At 42.0% G+C, this 16,097-nt stretch overlaps 2 protein-coding genes across 6 annotated transcripts in view; one reads left to right on the forward strand and one right to left on the reverse strand.

Annotated features, from left to right (window-relative positions):
* sesn1 (sestrin 1) overlaps window positions 1–3,293 on the reverse strand; it is an 84,926-nt gene extending 81,633 nt beyond the window's left edge. The window contains exons 1-2 of the mRNA XM_047387528.1: window positions 3,156–3,293; window positions 1,135–1,454 (exon numbers count right to left, since the gene is read on the reverse strand). Of these exons, the coding sequence (XP_047243484.1) occupies window positions 1,135–1,416 (282 nt within the window). The 5' untranslated portion in view covers window positions 1,417–1,454; window positions 3,156–3,293. The remainder of the gene's footprint in view (window positions 1–1,134; window positions 1,455–3,155) is intronic.
* A 1,028-nt stretch (window positions 3,294–4,321) lies between these two features.
* Window positions 4,322–15,952, forward strand: cep57l1 (centrosomal protein 57, like 1). Of its 5 annotated transcripts, none has more exons than XM_047387386.1 (10): window positions 4,322–4,419; window positions 7,014–7,179; window positions 7,281–7,564; window positions 7,763–7,876; window positions 8,732–8,809; window positions 14,375–14,464; window positions 14,559–14,630; window positions 14,708–14,955; window positions 15,030–15,174; window positions 15,460–15,952. In XM_047387386.1, the coding sequence occupies exons 2-10, from the start codon at window positions 7,125–7,127 to the stop codon at window positions 15,667–15,669; spliced, it is 1,296 nt and encodes a 431-aa protein (XP_047243342.1). In that variant the 5' UTR covers window positions 4,322–4,419; window positions 7,014–7,124; the 3' UTR covers window positions 15,670–15,952. The 5 variants fall into 5 exon arrangements, with proteins under 5 accessions (XP_047243342.1, XP_047243341.1, XP_047243343.1 ...); XM_047387385.1 differs by lacking the exon at window positions 4,322–4,419 and adding an exon at window positions 4,586–4,726; XM_047387387.1 differs by lacking the exon at window positions 4,322–4,419 and adding an exon at window positions 4,627–4,826 and having other exon boundaries at window positions 15,030–15,229; window positions 15,460–15,601.
* Window positions 15,953–16,097: the final 145 nt, after the last annotated feature.

Here is a 16,097-nt window from a genome sequence, read left to right on the forward strand (position 1 = left end):
GGTTATCGCTTCCCTGCAAACTTACATTGGTCACACTCCCTGTCTGCAGCAGGCTCACATGTGGTAACAACATAAGTAGTGTGCAGAAACAGCTCAACAAAATCTATAAGCTTTGATGTTTAGGTCATGAGCGTTTTCTTTGTTAGGTTTACAGCAAAAACACAAAGACAAAAAGCCTATGAGAGCATAACTGCATGAACCACAAACTGTCACCTTGGAGGATAAATGCCCAGAATCCTTTCTGCATAAAGTAGCTAAAGTTTAGCTTGAAAGTTTCTAAGTTTACTGCTTTCATTAACTCCTGATAAAGTTTATTGCTTCTCGGCACTCCAAGTTTGTCATGTAAAAACTGGTGAGTTCAAAGTAGTCTAAACAAGTTTATGGTTTGCATACAGAATGTATGCAAACCACCCAAAGTGTTAGTACTGTCAGCATCTTTGTATCTACATAATAAAGTGTAAAAATACATTTTGCGTTTTTATGGACACTGTGAGCACATTGTAACATACAACATATGTGTGATTATGAAGTTTACAGGTACTTGGCAGGCAGAGTAAATGGGTCTAGACCGTCAGATTAACACCTTGATTCACATTAGAATCCAAAACTTCTTGCACTTTCTAAAACAATATGTATTACTGTCTTAGAAATTCATTAATTATAGCAAGTACTTTTGGATAACGGGAGTAGATTACTTTTTATCTTAAGGAAATCTTTAAATGTGCTCTCTAAGCCATTAAAGTAATTTTTTTTTCTTTTTACAAAACTACATTATACTAAATTCTACTAAACCTAAAGCAAGTAGTATTTATTTTCATTCCAGATAAAGAATTATTGAGTGGAACACATTTTTTGTGTTGTGGTTTTTATTAATTGAGATCGTGGTTATGGTGCACCAAAATACTTGGCACTTGAGAAGATTAGAGAATAAAAGGTATATGGTGCTTTGTTGTGCCATAGAAAACATTGACAGAACTTGAAAAAAAAATGTAGTCTTGCTGAGCTTTTGACTAAATCACAATGTTTGCAGTGCGTATTAGGAGGTGAGGAAAGGAGGATGACAGGCGGCAGCAGCAAAAATACAACAAACACTGGAGAAAAACAAAAGGTTCCCCAGCCTGTCTGATCTCTTACCTGGATATCTTGCAGTAGCTGAGCGCAGCGCTCTCTGACATCTTCAAAAGGGCACCGTCTGGAGAGCATGAGAAGATGAACCAGGATGCCGTTCAGGTCGCTGTTAGGAGGGCTTCCTGGGGCAGGGGACGAGGGGTTTGCGGCTTTTATGGGTCCGATGGCTTCCACTTTTCTCATGACCTCCTGGCAGATGAACTCCATTGCTTCAGCTCTGGAGGAGGCATCACGGCTGCACAGCCCATCCCATCTCCCCATAGACTCCTGACCCTGCATCTCCATCATTTTATGTAGAACTAATGCTTGTGCAACCTCACAACAGACTGAAAATAAGATATTAAATTAGTTTTTTTTATTTATTGGTTCATTATTAATAATATTATTGTAGCTCAATTACTTCAATTACTCAGTATAAACATGAAACAAAAAAAGGCTTCTAGATTTTTAATATGCTCACCGAAAACACCTCACTTCAACAGAATATTTTGAAATATACTGTTTTAATCATCTGTATCATTGAGTTAATTTTTTGTCTTTGCGATTTTTATCTGCAAAAAGGGGCAAAACAGGTGTAATAAAAATTTAACTTCCGTTTCTCTAACCCAGAAACTGTTTTTAATAAAAGCAGTTAGATCATGTTTAAATAGGGGGTGGTATGAGATTTTCACTGGATAATAACTTGAGTAAAAATACCACCGTAACATGATATTTACATAAACATTTAAAACAAAAATGTACAACAAGGTCTAATGCTTTTAATTGAAAAGAGAAAATATATCTCATTCTGATAAATTAACCTAACATATTAAACATTATAGCTATACTAATGTTAGGCATCACATTTATTTACTGTTTTAATGTCAACACATACTCTAAGGTAAAAATACATATTAAACACATGCCCAATTTTGTAACAGTTTTCAATAACTTATTGCACAGGGTATCACACTATTGTGGCAGTCTGTTCTTCATAGAGTAACGCAAGTGTAACAATCTGACATTAGCTGGTTAATTAGTCCAGCTATCAGTCAATGGGTGATGCTCCTGTTCTTTACACAAAACTACAGCCGTCTTTTTAGCCAGCTGACTGGCAGTGCCCAGCAACAGGTCAGGGTACTGTGTTACTCTTACAACTTTTTAAACCCTTAGTGTACGTATATGTGCCTAAACAGTCAGTCAGTCAGTCATTTTCTACCACTTATTCCATAGTGGGTCACGGGGAGCTGGTGCCTATCTCCAGCAGTCAATGGGCGAGTGGCGGGGTACACCCTGGACAGGTCGCCAGTCCATCGCAGGGCAACACACAAACAACCATGCACACACTCATTCATACACCTAAGGGGAATTTAGAGTGACCAATTAACCTAACAGGCATGTCTTTGGACTGTGGGAGGAAGCCGGAGTACCCGGTGAGAACCCACGCATGCACGGGGAGAACATGCAAACTCCGTGCCTAAACATGTTAAAAAATTTTGTTCTGTGTTAGTATACCATAGTATTCAAAGTTAGCATACACTGACAATTTCATACTGTCCCAAACCCCATTAATTATGCATCATAAAATCGTTTATAAGTATATGCATTTCACCATTTGGTCCATAATAAGAAATCTTGCTCATAATTGCTAAAAAGGCTAATTTAAAAGATGTAGGTTACACAACAAAACATAACTAATATGACTTATACCTGTATGTATAATAACAAAGATAATCCCCAGCCGTGTTGGAAATATTTTATCAGCGTTGGCATTTTAATTAAACAGACCGTTTCAGTTATAATTTAAACTATATTAAACCATGTTTTTTATCCCATTATTTCTGTTTTTTATGATAACCTGACATATCTCCTATTATTCAGGTCCATTCAGTCTGTCTGAGAGCCTCTACCGTTCATGTCAGTGCTTTCAAGCTGACCGTTAACAACTTGCAAAGTATAACAAAAACTGCGAAGACAAAAAAAAAATCTCCATGCACTAAACCTTAACCGGGAGCCAATGATAAATAGTGTCAGTAACAAATACTCACTTTGTCCACATTTTTTGGTGCTGCTTTACTGCTACTTTACGCCTCGCCTCTCAGCACTGACCAGACTCCCAGCAGAAGAGGTAGCAACTTGAAGGAGAGAAGCGCTTGATGTGGAAATTTGACAGGCAGAGAATTTCAACCAATCAGCGCACGCATAGAGCATTCTAAGGCGGTAACCTCAAGATACCACAAGGCGATTGGTTAGTAAACAATCATTTTGTCAGTTTGGAAAGTATCTAAGGGAGTTGCAGTCTCTTCTTTCGTTACTTGTTTTGCCTGGGTCCTCTTAACGACTATATATCCCATCATACATTTCGTGAAGAACGGTTACCCCCCGCCCCTACGCCCTCCCTCTTTTCTCTTGTTTATCAAATATTACAGGCAGCTAGAAAAACAGAGGGGAGAGGAAAGAACGGTGGGAATGTACATTTCCACTCAAGTTATTTTCTGTTTAACCTCATTTGTATTTACTAGCTTGTTAACAAATAGTTAATAATACGAAACTTATTCAAATAATCTGGTTTGAATTAAGATGTGGATGTGTTTTGCAATAATAATCATAATCTGCAGAAAACCAGACAATATAAATTATATAAATTAATTCATTATTCATGGCTGAACAAGCTCTTTTCTGCAGCTCAGGCTATTTGCGTATCCTGTTCCTTTGTTGACAGCATGACTGGTTTAATTTACCATCCGAAAACAAGCTACTCATTCAAAAGCCGAAGCGTGGACAAAACAAACAATACTAACACACAGCGTATTACAATTAATTAGTTTACGCATGAAATTGTAGGATTATTTGCCCATCAGTTAAATAGAAAAAGCAAAGTATCACCCAATTAAGGCCACTGGTTCCAATAGGTACTAATAGTTCATAGTCTTGAGATCTGGCTGGAAGAAAAATATGTCATATTTACTGTCTTATGGAACTATACTATACTGCTCGGTGTTTTACATACACCTATAAAACATTTGCTTCAAACTAATCCTGTTTAAGCAAATGTGTTAGAAATATTAGATAAATAATATATGTGGAGATCTTTTTAAGTCTTGCCGCAGATTCTCAATTGTATTTAGGTCTGGACTTTGACTAGACCATGCTGTTTTGATTAAATTGCAGTGTTTCCCAGCCTCTATGACAGGTTTTCTTCCTCAACCGCTACGTATTTAGCTCCAGCCATCTTCCCATCAACTCTGACCAGTTAACCTGTTCAAGCTGGAGAAAAGCATACCCACAACATGATTCCGCCATCAGCATACTGTATGTCTTCATGGTTCTATGTTTTGTCAGTCTGCACTTCGGTAATAGGTTATTTTTGTTTCGAAATAATTTAAGAACGTTTAGAAACCGCTAATCAAGATTAAATCTTTTTTTGTTTGTTTAGATTTTGGTAAAACATTTAATTTCCTTCAAAAAAGAAAATGTTTGGCCGGTGTGTTCCTGAAAGGTCTGGATCTCTCCACGGAATAGGAACTACAGAAGCAGAGCGACTAAATGGAGGGAAATTTAAAAAGGGCGGACTGCTCATCTGTTGTTGACTATTAACGACAGAAAGCCATATTTATCTGTAAGGGAGAAGGCAGAGCCTTTTATATGTATATGACCATATCAGGCGTCTAAGACATTTGTTTTTATTTGGTTACAAAATGGAAACACATCATGATAAGGTAACGTTAGAAAATGACCGTTAGGTGCAAACGTGGATAGCTAGCGTTAGCTTGAATTTGTTTACTTTTACGAAGTTATCGTTAGCTCTTTGTGATTTGGTACATTTATCTCGATAGCTCCAAAAGGTTCCAAACGAATATCATATGTGCTTTGCATTACAGTAAGAGGTTTATTTCTTTCTTTTTGTAAAGTAGGTTTACAAACGTTCGCTCGCAGAGGGAAGCAAATATTGTTGCATAGTTTAGAGCAGATAGATGTTTTGAATTTTTCAGTTATCTTTTCTTACGTCTGGTAGGAAGTTAAGAAAATTGTTTGTCCTTTTTTATTGTTCTGTTTTATTGGCGAAAAACTTCACATTTAAGCAGGAAACACAACACGTGAACCATTCCAAAAACCGACAGTTCAGACAATCGGTCTCTTAAATGTTTTAATACTATACTTTTATATAATTTGCAATGGCTTCACCATTTTACAAATGACAGCGTTATGTAAGAAAATATGAGAAATCAAACAAACTCTTTAGAAAAGTGGTTCCCAAACTTCTGACGCAAACGCACATAATAATCATAATAATAATGACATTTTTTGTTCCTAATTATTTCTGGCCAAATTAGTCAAACTTTGCCTTTGGGCCAGTTTAATGAGAAAACAGCCTCATTAACCACTATATAGTTTGAAATCATTTATGGTTACGTTTTTTTTTTTTTTTTTTTCAAAATATGGTAGTAGTGATCTGTAAATTAAATTCGATCACCGGAGATCATCTCAAGACCCTACCTTTGCTGTTTTCAGACCCACAGTGTGGTCTTGGAGTTGTTTACAAGAAACATAGTAGCCATTACAAAAACAGAAAATTAAATATTGCAGAATTTAATTGTTGAAAACTCACAGACATCTCCAGGTCAAGTCATTCCTTTGCCAATTTATACCCCATTTCATACCCCATCGACTCAATCGTTGCATATCAGTTTATTTATCTTTAGTTATGCACTTGAATGAGTTACAGAGAAGTAACCTTATCAAATCTCAGTTGAAATGAAATTATTTTCTGAATGTTTTAGGTCACATACCATATTCATTAATTCTGGTTCTGATCCCAATTTGGGATAGTCAACTCCACCGATAAATGATATTATGATCCCCAATCAAACCAAAACCACTATGAGCAACGTCAGACCGATGAGATGTTATTTGTTGCAGCCACATAACCACCTTTTTCTTACTGTACGATAAAATCACAGTAAACCATTGGTTGTCAAAATCGGTATAAAATTTCCACTGGCTTAACTGAGAGGATTCAAATCTCAAGTTTCCAGGCTGCAACCTTTTTATTTTCTTAAGCAAGCATGAATTTATAGAAAATACAAACATTTCAATATTTCAGAGTACTTTGTTTTAATGATTTCTAAAGGCCTCAACCTTTCACAAAATAGAAATGCATGAAAAAAGAAACATAACATGACAAACAGTTGATTTTCTTGAGCATTGTTGTGTTGCAAGAAATATACCAACACTTTTGTAAACAGAAAATTGAAAATATTGCCTAACTTATTTCTAAAATTTTAAAACTGGCTCCAGGTCAATTCACCCCTTTCCATATTCTTATTCCCATTTCACCCAAAACAACTACAATATTGTAGCCCTAAGTAAACTGTTCTGATCCTTGTGTACTTATTGCATATCTGTTGATTTTTCTTGATACTTTAGCAGTGCTCAAATCTTAGTCTTAATCCAATGTCTTGTATTGTGTTTTATTTGATGTTACTCTTTATTTAAATTGACTGGGGTTCTGATCTCTGCTTGGCCCAGTCAAAATCATGGCTCCCAATTATACCAAAACAAGTCGGTGACCTCTTAGTGGTAGATTTTATTTATTGGGGCTACATGACCACATTTTGTTTACTGTAGTTGCGGACAAATATATTAAATCACTGGCTCTTAAAGTGGGTGTAAATCATTCCCAAGGATATTATGAACTTGGACAGGATCAGTATGAAAAATCTCTAGACAGACACTTTTTTTATGGACCTGAAAAAGTCTTGTACAAGTCAACAATAATGCATAATGGCAAACAGTTCCTCAAATTTGCTTGTGAACATGTTCTGATTCACCCTTATTTTTTTATAGACCACAACACTTTTTTTTAAATGAGGAAATACCTAATGGTTCTACCCTCATGTGTTCAGATTTTAGACTCCCCTTCCAAAAACAGTTACATCGGGAGCTACTACCAGCCTCCAGACAGGATTTTATCAGTATCAAAACATCAGGAGTCTCCTGCCCTTTCACCTCTCAACATGAACCAGACCACCAGCTGCCTGTCTCAGACCACACGTAATATAGACAGCAAAGGTGTGTCACAGCTTTTTATCTTCAACTACGAGACCGTATCATATCTTTATGACCATTTTCTTTCAAGTTTGGGTGTGATTCTCTATAACTCCCTTTATCAGCTGTTGTAGATGCACTGAGGACCCTCCAGGAGAAAATCAGAAGGCTGGCGCTGGAGCGGAGGCAAGCAGAGAGGAGTTATGTTCAGTTCTCTCAGGATGCTCAGACGAGTCAGCATAACATGGCATCACACAGTCGGACTGAAGCCATCCTATCTGGGACAGAAGTGGACCTGAAGCTGCAGTCTGCAGAAGCTCGCTGCAGGGTTCTGGAGAAGCAGCTGGACTACATGAGGAAAATGGTCGAAAATGTCAAGAAGGAGAGAAACATTCTGATGGAAAATGAGGTAAAATGGTAACCCTCCAAAAAAACATGCAGGTATAAAAAAGCTTGATCACTGAAAATATAATTGTGATTTTTTTTCCCAAGAAACTTTAGTATGTAGTTGTACGAATCTGGAAAATTTAGTCAGGAAAAGTATGGAATTGTGATATGAAACATTTTTGGATCTCTGATCTTTCTTTTCTGTTTTATTGGACTTTAGGCATCACTTCAGAGCCAACAGCCAAGCAGCTCAAACAATCAAAATCAGCGGGAGAAGTTGGAGAAACTTGAATCTGAGTATCTCAAATTAAGCAGAACCCAAACAGTCGCAGAGGTAACCGATTTTCCCTTGTATGGTATAGTCAGCTCTGTACGTTTTGGCTTTCCTTAACTAACACTAATCCTTTTCTGACAGCATTTCATTCCAAGTTTTTTGATGAGCCTAACCTGCAACGTATGATGCTTCTGAATCACTACATAAGTTAAAGCAGCCCATAATCTGTGGTCATAAACAACTAGAAATGGACCAATTAATCAGAGATTGGAATATGCTAATTGTCTCTCTTTGTATGCCAGGAGCATGTACTTTAATGCACTTTTTTAATTAGCTAAAAATCAGATAAAGGTTAGGGAAATATCCTTTGATGCACAAATGATTCTGTTGGTTTCTGAACTACTTCAACATTCAGAGGAGCTCTGGTGCATCTTTTTCTCTTTAATGTTAAATAATCATTAAAAAAAATTGAATCAGCAAGTCAGATACAAGAGAAAACTGGAAATCAGTATCATCCAGAAAAATATAATCTTTTCTGTGCAGCATATTCAACAACATATTTTCTTGCGTTATAGAGACATTTGAGTCTGACACTATTTTTAACATTATTATTATATCCTGTACTGTTGGCATAGCTAATATGTAAATAAAATGTTTATTAGACCTCTAAGATATGTTAGAAATGTTATTTAATTTCACATACTGGTAAAGCATACACTAATAGCCTAATGTAAACTCATTCAGTGCAGTAAACTATATTGCACACTGCATACGTCAAAGTATTTAAAACATGTAGCAGCGTTTAATAATAAAATATCACTAATCTTTAATTAATTTTGTTTGTCAGTTAAAGATAAAAATCCTAAAAAGCTGAGCTGTAAGTTATTTTCACTATTTTGTGTTTGTTACTTTCAGACGAAGCTTGCCATTCTGGAGCAGAAGCTGCTGAAAGAAGAGCACGAACGTAAACTTGTGCAGGAGAAAGCAGATGAGGTCAGTCACTTTAAGGTTTTTCTACAGTTTATCTTTGTAATAAACAACCTGATACAAATAAACCCTATTAACGTGATTTTCAGATTCTGTTCATCCACAACCAGTAGGTTTTTTGAATGCGGAGAATATATCTGACTGTTCTGAAAGGTTGCTTCCTACGGAGTGATTTTTAAAAAGTCCTTAGTTTTAATGTTTGGATACAAAACATTTGAATATCTGAATACAGATTGCGTTTAAATGTTTAGTAATTTTTGCATTGAGTGGCTTTCCAAATATGGACAGTAAAATAAAAAAGGAATATTTAGAATCCTTGAACCGCCACCTTAACGTGGTGGAGGGGTTTGAGTGCTCGAATGATCCTAGAGGCTATGTTGTCTAGGGCTTAAATGCGCCTGGTAGGGTCTCCCATGGCAAACAGGCTCTAGGTGACGGGTCAGACAAAGAGCGGTTCAAGAACCCCTCATGACGACTACAAAATCGAGGCACGTGACGTCGCCCGGTACAGCGGAGCCGGGGTCCCACACTGGAGCCAGGCCTGGTGTCGAGACTCGTCGGAGAGCGCCTGGTGGCTAGGTTGCTCCTCGCGGGACCCGGCCGAGCCAAGCCCAAACGAGAGACGCGAGACCATCCCCCAGTGGGCCCACCACCTGCAAGGGGAACCGTGAGGGACCGGTGCAAAGAGGATTGGGCGGCGGACAAAGGTGGACACCTCGGCGGCCCGACCCCCGGATGCTTAGGCTGGCGGGTTTGCTTGTCGCCCCCCAGCTCAGCTGTCTCGTGTTGGGGTTTACCCCAGTGGATGAGAGGGTCGCATCCCTGCGCCTTCGGGTTGGGGAGAGGTCTCTGACTGTCATTTCAGCCTACGGGCCGAGTGGTAGTGCGGAGTACCCGGCCTTCTTGGCGTCCCTGTCGGGGTTGCTGGATAGTGCCCCTCCTGGGGACTCCATTATTCTGCTGGAGGACTTCAACGCCCACGTGGGAAACGACAGTGACACCTGGAGAGGCGTGACTGGGAGGAATGGCCTCTCCAATCTGAATCCAAGTGGTGTTTTGTTATTGGACTTCTGTGCTAGTCACGGATTGTCCATAACGCACACCATATTCAAACATAAGGGTGTCCATCAGTGCACTTGGCACCAGGACACCCTAGGCAGGAGGTCAATGATCGACTTTGTTGTCGTATCATCAGACCTTTGGCCGCATATTTTGGACACTCGGGTGAAGAGAGGGGCTGAGCTGTCCACTGATCACCACCTGGTGGTAAGTTGGATCGCTGGAGGAGGAGAAAGCCGGACAGACTTGGCAGGCCCAAGCTCATAGTGAGGGTCTGCTGGGAACGTCTGGCAGAGCCCTCGGCCAGGGATGTATTCAACTCTCACCTCTGGGAAAGCTTCGACCAGATCCCGAGGAATGTTGGAGACATAGAGTCCGAGTGGACCATGTTCTCCTCATCTATTGTCGGTGATGCTGCCAGTAGCCGCGGCTGTAAGGTCTGTGGTGCCTGTCGCGGCGGCAATCCCCGAACCCGGTGGTGGACACCGGCAGTAAGGGATGCTGTCAAGCTGAAGAAGGAGTCCTATCGGCTGTGGTTGGCTTGTGGAACTCCTGAGGCGGCTGACGGGTACCGTGGGGCCAAGCGTGCCGCGCCCCGGGCTGTGGCAGAGGCAAAAACTCGGACCTGGGAGGCGTTCGGTGAGGCCACGGAGAAGGACTACCGGTTGGCCCTGAAGCGATTCTGGCAAACCGTCCGGCGCCTCAGGAGGGGGAAGCAGTGCTTCGCCAGCACTGTTTACAGTGGGGGTGGGGAGCTGCTGACCTCGACTGAGGACATTATCGGGCAGTGGAAGGAGTACTTCGAGGATCTCTTCAATCCTGCCATCACGCATTCCCTGGTGGAAACAGAGGCTGGGGACTCGGGGTTGGACTCTTTCATCACCCAGGCTGAAGTCACCGAGGAGGTTAAAAGGCTCTGCGGTGGCAGGGCTTCGGGGGTGGATGAGATCCGCCCTGAGTACCTCACGTCTTTGGATGTTGTGGGGCTGTCATGGTTGACACGCCTCTTCAACATTGTGTGGCGGACGGGGACCGTGCCTCTGGACTGGCAGACTGGGGTTGTGGTCCCCCTACATAAGAAGGGGGACCGGAGGGTGTGTTCCAACTACAGGGGGATCACACTCCTCAGCCTCCCTGGTAAGGCCTACGCCAGGGTATTGGAGAGGAGAGTCCGGCCGATAGTCGAACCTCAGCTTCAGGAGGAGCAGTGTGGTTTTCGTCCCGGCGGTGGAACACTGGACCAGCTCTATACCTTCTACAGGGTGCTCGAGGATTCATGGGAGTTTGCCCAACCGGTTCACATGTGCTTTGTGGACCTGGAGATAGCATTCAACTGTGTCCCTCGTGATGCCCTGTGGGGGGTGCTCCAGGAGTATGGAATCGGGGGCCCTTTACTAGGGGCCATTCGGTCTCTGTACAAGCGGAGCAGGAGTTTGGTTCGCATTGCCGGCACTAAGTCGGACCTGTTCCCAGTGCATGTTGGACTCCGGCAGGGCTGCCCTTTGTCACCGGTCCTGTTCATAACTTTTATGGACAGGAATTCTAGGCGCAGCCAAGGGCCAGAGTTGGTCTGGTTTGGGGACCAGAGGATTTTGTCTCTTCTTTTTTGCAGATGACGTGATCCTGCTGGCCCCCTCTAGCCAAGACCTACAGCATGCACTGGGGCGGTTCACAGCCGAGTTGTGAAGCGGCTGGGATGAAGATCAGCTCCTCCAAGTCCGAGGCCATTGTTCTCGACCGGAAAAGGGTGGCTTGTCCTCTTCAGGTTGGAGGGGAGTTCCTGCCTCAAGTGGAGGAGTTTAAGTATCTCGGGGTCTTGTTCACGAGTGAGGGAAGAATGGAGCGGGAGATCGACAGACGGATCGGTGCGGCTGCCACAGTAATGGGGGCGCTGTGCCGGACCGTTGTGGTGAAGAGAGAGCTGAGCCAAAAAGCGAAGCTCTCGATTTACCGGTCGGTCTACGTTCCTACCCTCACCTATGGCCATGAACTTTGGGTCATGACCAAAAGAACGAGATCCCAGATACAAGCGGCTGAAATGAACTTCCTCCGTAGGGTGGCCGGGCACTCCCTTAGAGATAGGGTGAGGAGCTCGGCCATCCGGGAGGAGCTCGGAGTAGAGCCACTGCTCCTCCACATTGAGAGGAGCCAGTTGAGGTGGCTCGGGCATCTACAGGTCCTTCTCAAAATATTAGCATATTGTGATAAAGTTTATTATTTTCCATAATGTCATGATGAAAATTTAACATTCATATATTTTAGATTCATTGCACACTAACTGAAATATTTCAGGTCTTTTATTGTCTTAATACGGATGATTTTGGCATACAGCTCATGAAAACCCAAAATTCCTATCTCACAAAATTAGCATATTTCATCCGACCAATAAAAGAAAAATATTTTTAATACAAAAAACGTCAACCTTCAAATAATCATGTACAGTTATGCACTCAATACTTGGTCGGGAATCCTTTGGCAGAAATGACTGCTTCAATGCGGCGTGGCATGGAGGCAATCAGCCTGTGGCACTGCTGAGGTCTTATGGAGGCCCAGGATGCTTCGATAGCGGCCTTTAGCTCATCCAGAGTGTTGGGTCTTGAGTCTCTCAACGTTCTCTTCACAATATCCCACAGATTCTCTATGGGGTTCAGGTCAGGAGAGTTGGCAGGCCAATTGAGCTCAGTGATACCATGGTCAGTAAACCATTTACCAGTGGTTTTGGCACTGTGAGCAGCTGCCAGGTCGTGCTGAAAAATGAAATCTTCATCTCCATAAAGCTTTTCAGCAGATGGAAGCATGAAGTGCTCCAAAATCTCCTGATAGCTAGCTGCATTGACCCTGCCCTTGATAAAACACAGTGGACCAACACCAGCAGCTGACACGGCACCCCAGACCATCACTGACTGTGGGTACTTGGCACTGGACTTCTGGCATTTTGGCATTTCCTTCTCCCCAGTCTTCCTCCAGACTCTGGCACCTTGATTTCCGAATGACATGCAGAATTTGCTTTCATCCGAAAAAAGTACTTTGGACCACTGAGCAACAGTCCAGTGCTGCTTCTCTGTAGCCCAGGTCAGGCGCTTCTGCCGCTGTTTCTGGTTCAAAAGTGGCTTGACCTGGGGAATGCGGCACCTGTAGCCCATTTGCTGCACACGCCTGTGCACGGTGGCTCTGGATGTTTCTACTCCAGACTCAGTCCACTGCTTCCGCAGGTCCCCCAAGGTCTGGAATCGGCCCTTCTCCACAATCTTCCTCAGGGTCCGGTCACCTCTTCTCGTTGTGCAGCGTTTTCTGCCACACTTTTTCCTTCCCACAGACTTCCCACTGAGGTGCCTTGATACAGCACTCTGGGAACAGCCTATTCGTTCAGAAATTTCTTTCTGTGTCTTACCCTCTTGCTTGAGGGTGTCAATAGTGGCCTTCTGGACAGCAGTCAGGTCGGCAGTCTTACCCATGATTGGGGTTTTGAGTGATGAACCAGGCTGGGAGTTTTAAAGGCCTCAGGAATCTTTTGCAGGTGTTTAGAGTTAACTCGTTGATTCAGATGATTAGGTTCATAGCTCGTTTAGAGACCCTTTTAATGATATGCTAATTTTGTAAGATAGGAATTTTGGGTTTTCATGAGCTGTATGCCAAAATCATCCGTATTAAGACAATAAAAGACCTGAAATATTTCAGTTAGTGTGCAATGAATCTAAAATATATGAATGTTAAATTTTTATCATGACATTATGGAAAATAATGAACTTTATCACAATATGCTAATATTTTGAGAAGGACCTGTATACCAGATGCCTCCTGGACGCCTTCCTCGGGAGGTGTTCCAGGCACGTCCCACTAGGAGGAGGCCCAGGGGACGGCCCAGGACACGCTGGAGGGACTATGTCTCTCGGCTGGCCTGGGAACGCCTTGGGCTCCCCCTGGAGGAACTGGAGGAGGTGTCTGGGGAGAGGGACGTCTGGGCGTCTCTGCTGAGTCTGCTGCCCCCGCGACCCGGTCCCGGATAAAGCGGAAGACGACGAGTACAAGTATTTAGAAGATCTGGACAGAAAATGAATAATGAAACTCAGTTTAGAGACAAACAGCAAAATACAAAGAAATTCAACTTATTCCTTTGTGAACCACTGGTTTTCTATCTGTCTGGGATATTTTGGTAGCAAAATGGATCTGAAGGAGTTTGGAGACAAAATCCTCAATTTGTGGGTAGCTACCATTTCACTTGCTTACCATTCAGAGCTGAGTAGATTGTATGAAAAATCACTTTTAATCAATGATGAGATGTCAATGACGTCCTTTTACAAACTTGTAAAATAAAATTATTTGGACTTAGAAGTTTGATTCAGAAGTCTGGCTTTCAGATTCAAGCTCAAGTAATCGTTACAGGAACTGCTTTTTCCTGTACTTGTGTGTTGGCTTCATTTTTAGTTCAAGTATGATCGGGAACATCTGGAATGTCTCCATTATATTTTTTGTTTAATTAAACTTGTCTGATTTATGTTTTTCATGGCACAGCTGCAGAGGGAGTTGGATGTAAACCTTCATTTATCTGTGCCACCTACTCAAGAAACGAGGCCGAAGAAGAAAACCAAAAAGACAAATAAGGTGCTTCTCTGTGTGCAAGTGTAATAACTTGCTGGTATGTACATCATTTGAAAGGTTTGTACACCGTAGTGTTAACATCTGAACTCTTTATCAGAAAACCCCCGAACAACATGAGCCGGCATCACGCAGCCCAAGGCACAGAAAGATGCCTTTTGTTATAGGAACAGTAAGTCACTTCTCATGTTGTGCGTTAATTTTCTTTTTTTATTTTGCCTGATTTCTGTTTGCCATTACCCGTCATAGTCAACAAGCCCGAGCCATTCAGTGCATGCCAACGTTCAGAGCATCCTCCACATGATGAAGCACCATCAGCCTCAGCTGTGTGAGCGAGTGAGCGCCCTGCAGAGGTCTGGATGTGGAGTGAAGAAAAACCTTCAAAACGAATTCTCTGACGCTGATCTGAAGCCTGCCAGTCCACCTTCAGATCAGTCGCTGACTTTACTGTCCGACCTGCTCCTAGCCCTGCAGGAGGAGCTCGGACAGATGAGTTTGTGAGTAACCATTATTTTATTTTTTGGGATTGTGGGGGAGGTTTTAACCCACTTTTTTGCAAATGCTTTGTCAGCGAATATCAGGACTTGGAGCGTCTGACAGAAGCAACCCGAGAGCAGGAGCAGCGTGAGGACCTGCAGAGAGAACTGGAAAGGCTCGCTGCCAAGATGGAGGAGAAGGGAGACCAGATCACCAAGCTCCGCAAGCATCAGCAGATGGTACTTCACTTAAAAAGTGCAGATCAACATGGCAGATTTGCTCTTAATACTGCTGGTTGGTTGTTTATTTACCCTTCCCCACTGTAGAATAAGAAGTCAACTTCCGTCATGGTGCTCTTTCATGATCTGTGCAATATACAAATAATACATTTTCAGTAAACACTGTCTATTCAAATGTCCGGGTAGTTGCTAAAGCCAACAAAGATCTAGAAATGTCAGTCTGGGAAAGTATGGAATTTCAAAAAGGAACCTTAGTTGGAATCCTGTTTCTTTGCTCTTTTTCAGGTTCATAAACTCTCCCAGAGCCAGCGACATGTGGAGGAAGAAACAGCCGGGAAGCTGACTAGGATCAAGCCACCGGTTCCCTCACCTGTTAAAGCCAAACAGAAAGCAGGAAGACGAGGCACTGTGAATCAGAACAACCTGCATCTCCTCAGAGAGACCCAGAAGTTCAGAAACGGCTTAAGGCTAGATGACGTCTCCTGGGAAACATGAGTTTCTTTCTTTGTCCTCTTGATACAACAGCTCAGTGGAGGACAGGGGTTTCCATGGATTTTCCTCCAATCAATCAACCTGGGAGAGACTTGTAGTTGCAAATAAAGTGCTTTACACAGAACTCAAATTATCATAAAATCAATAATGGCTTTGCTGAAAGGAACACTTAAAGGCTGTTTATGAATGCTGAATGAAACCGGTTTATCTCGCCTCATGTAAAGATGGGTTAGATTATGTTTTAATGATCTTCATAATTTTTAATAAAGCATGTTCTTCGAATTTGTATTAATTTGTCTATATTTTCCATTTACACATTTAGTGTCACTTCTTTTATTCCAGTGCATCATAACAACCACCACCAGATGGCAGTCCTGCAGGACAAATTTGAAGATTTTATCTGTTTAACAAATCATGCAGTTGCATAACAT

Source organism: Girardinichthys multiradiatus, chromosome 15 (assembly GCF_021462225.1).
Source record: "Girardinichthys multiradiatus isolate DD_20200921_A chromosome 15, DD_fGirMul_XY1, whole genome shotgun sequence".
In the NCBI taxonomy this organism is placed as follows: domain Eukaryota; kingdom Metazoa; phylum Chordata; class Actinopteri; order Cyprinodontiformes; family Goodeidae; genus Girardinichthys; species Girardinichthys multiradiatus.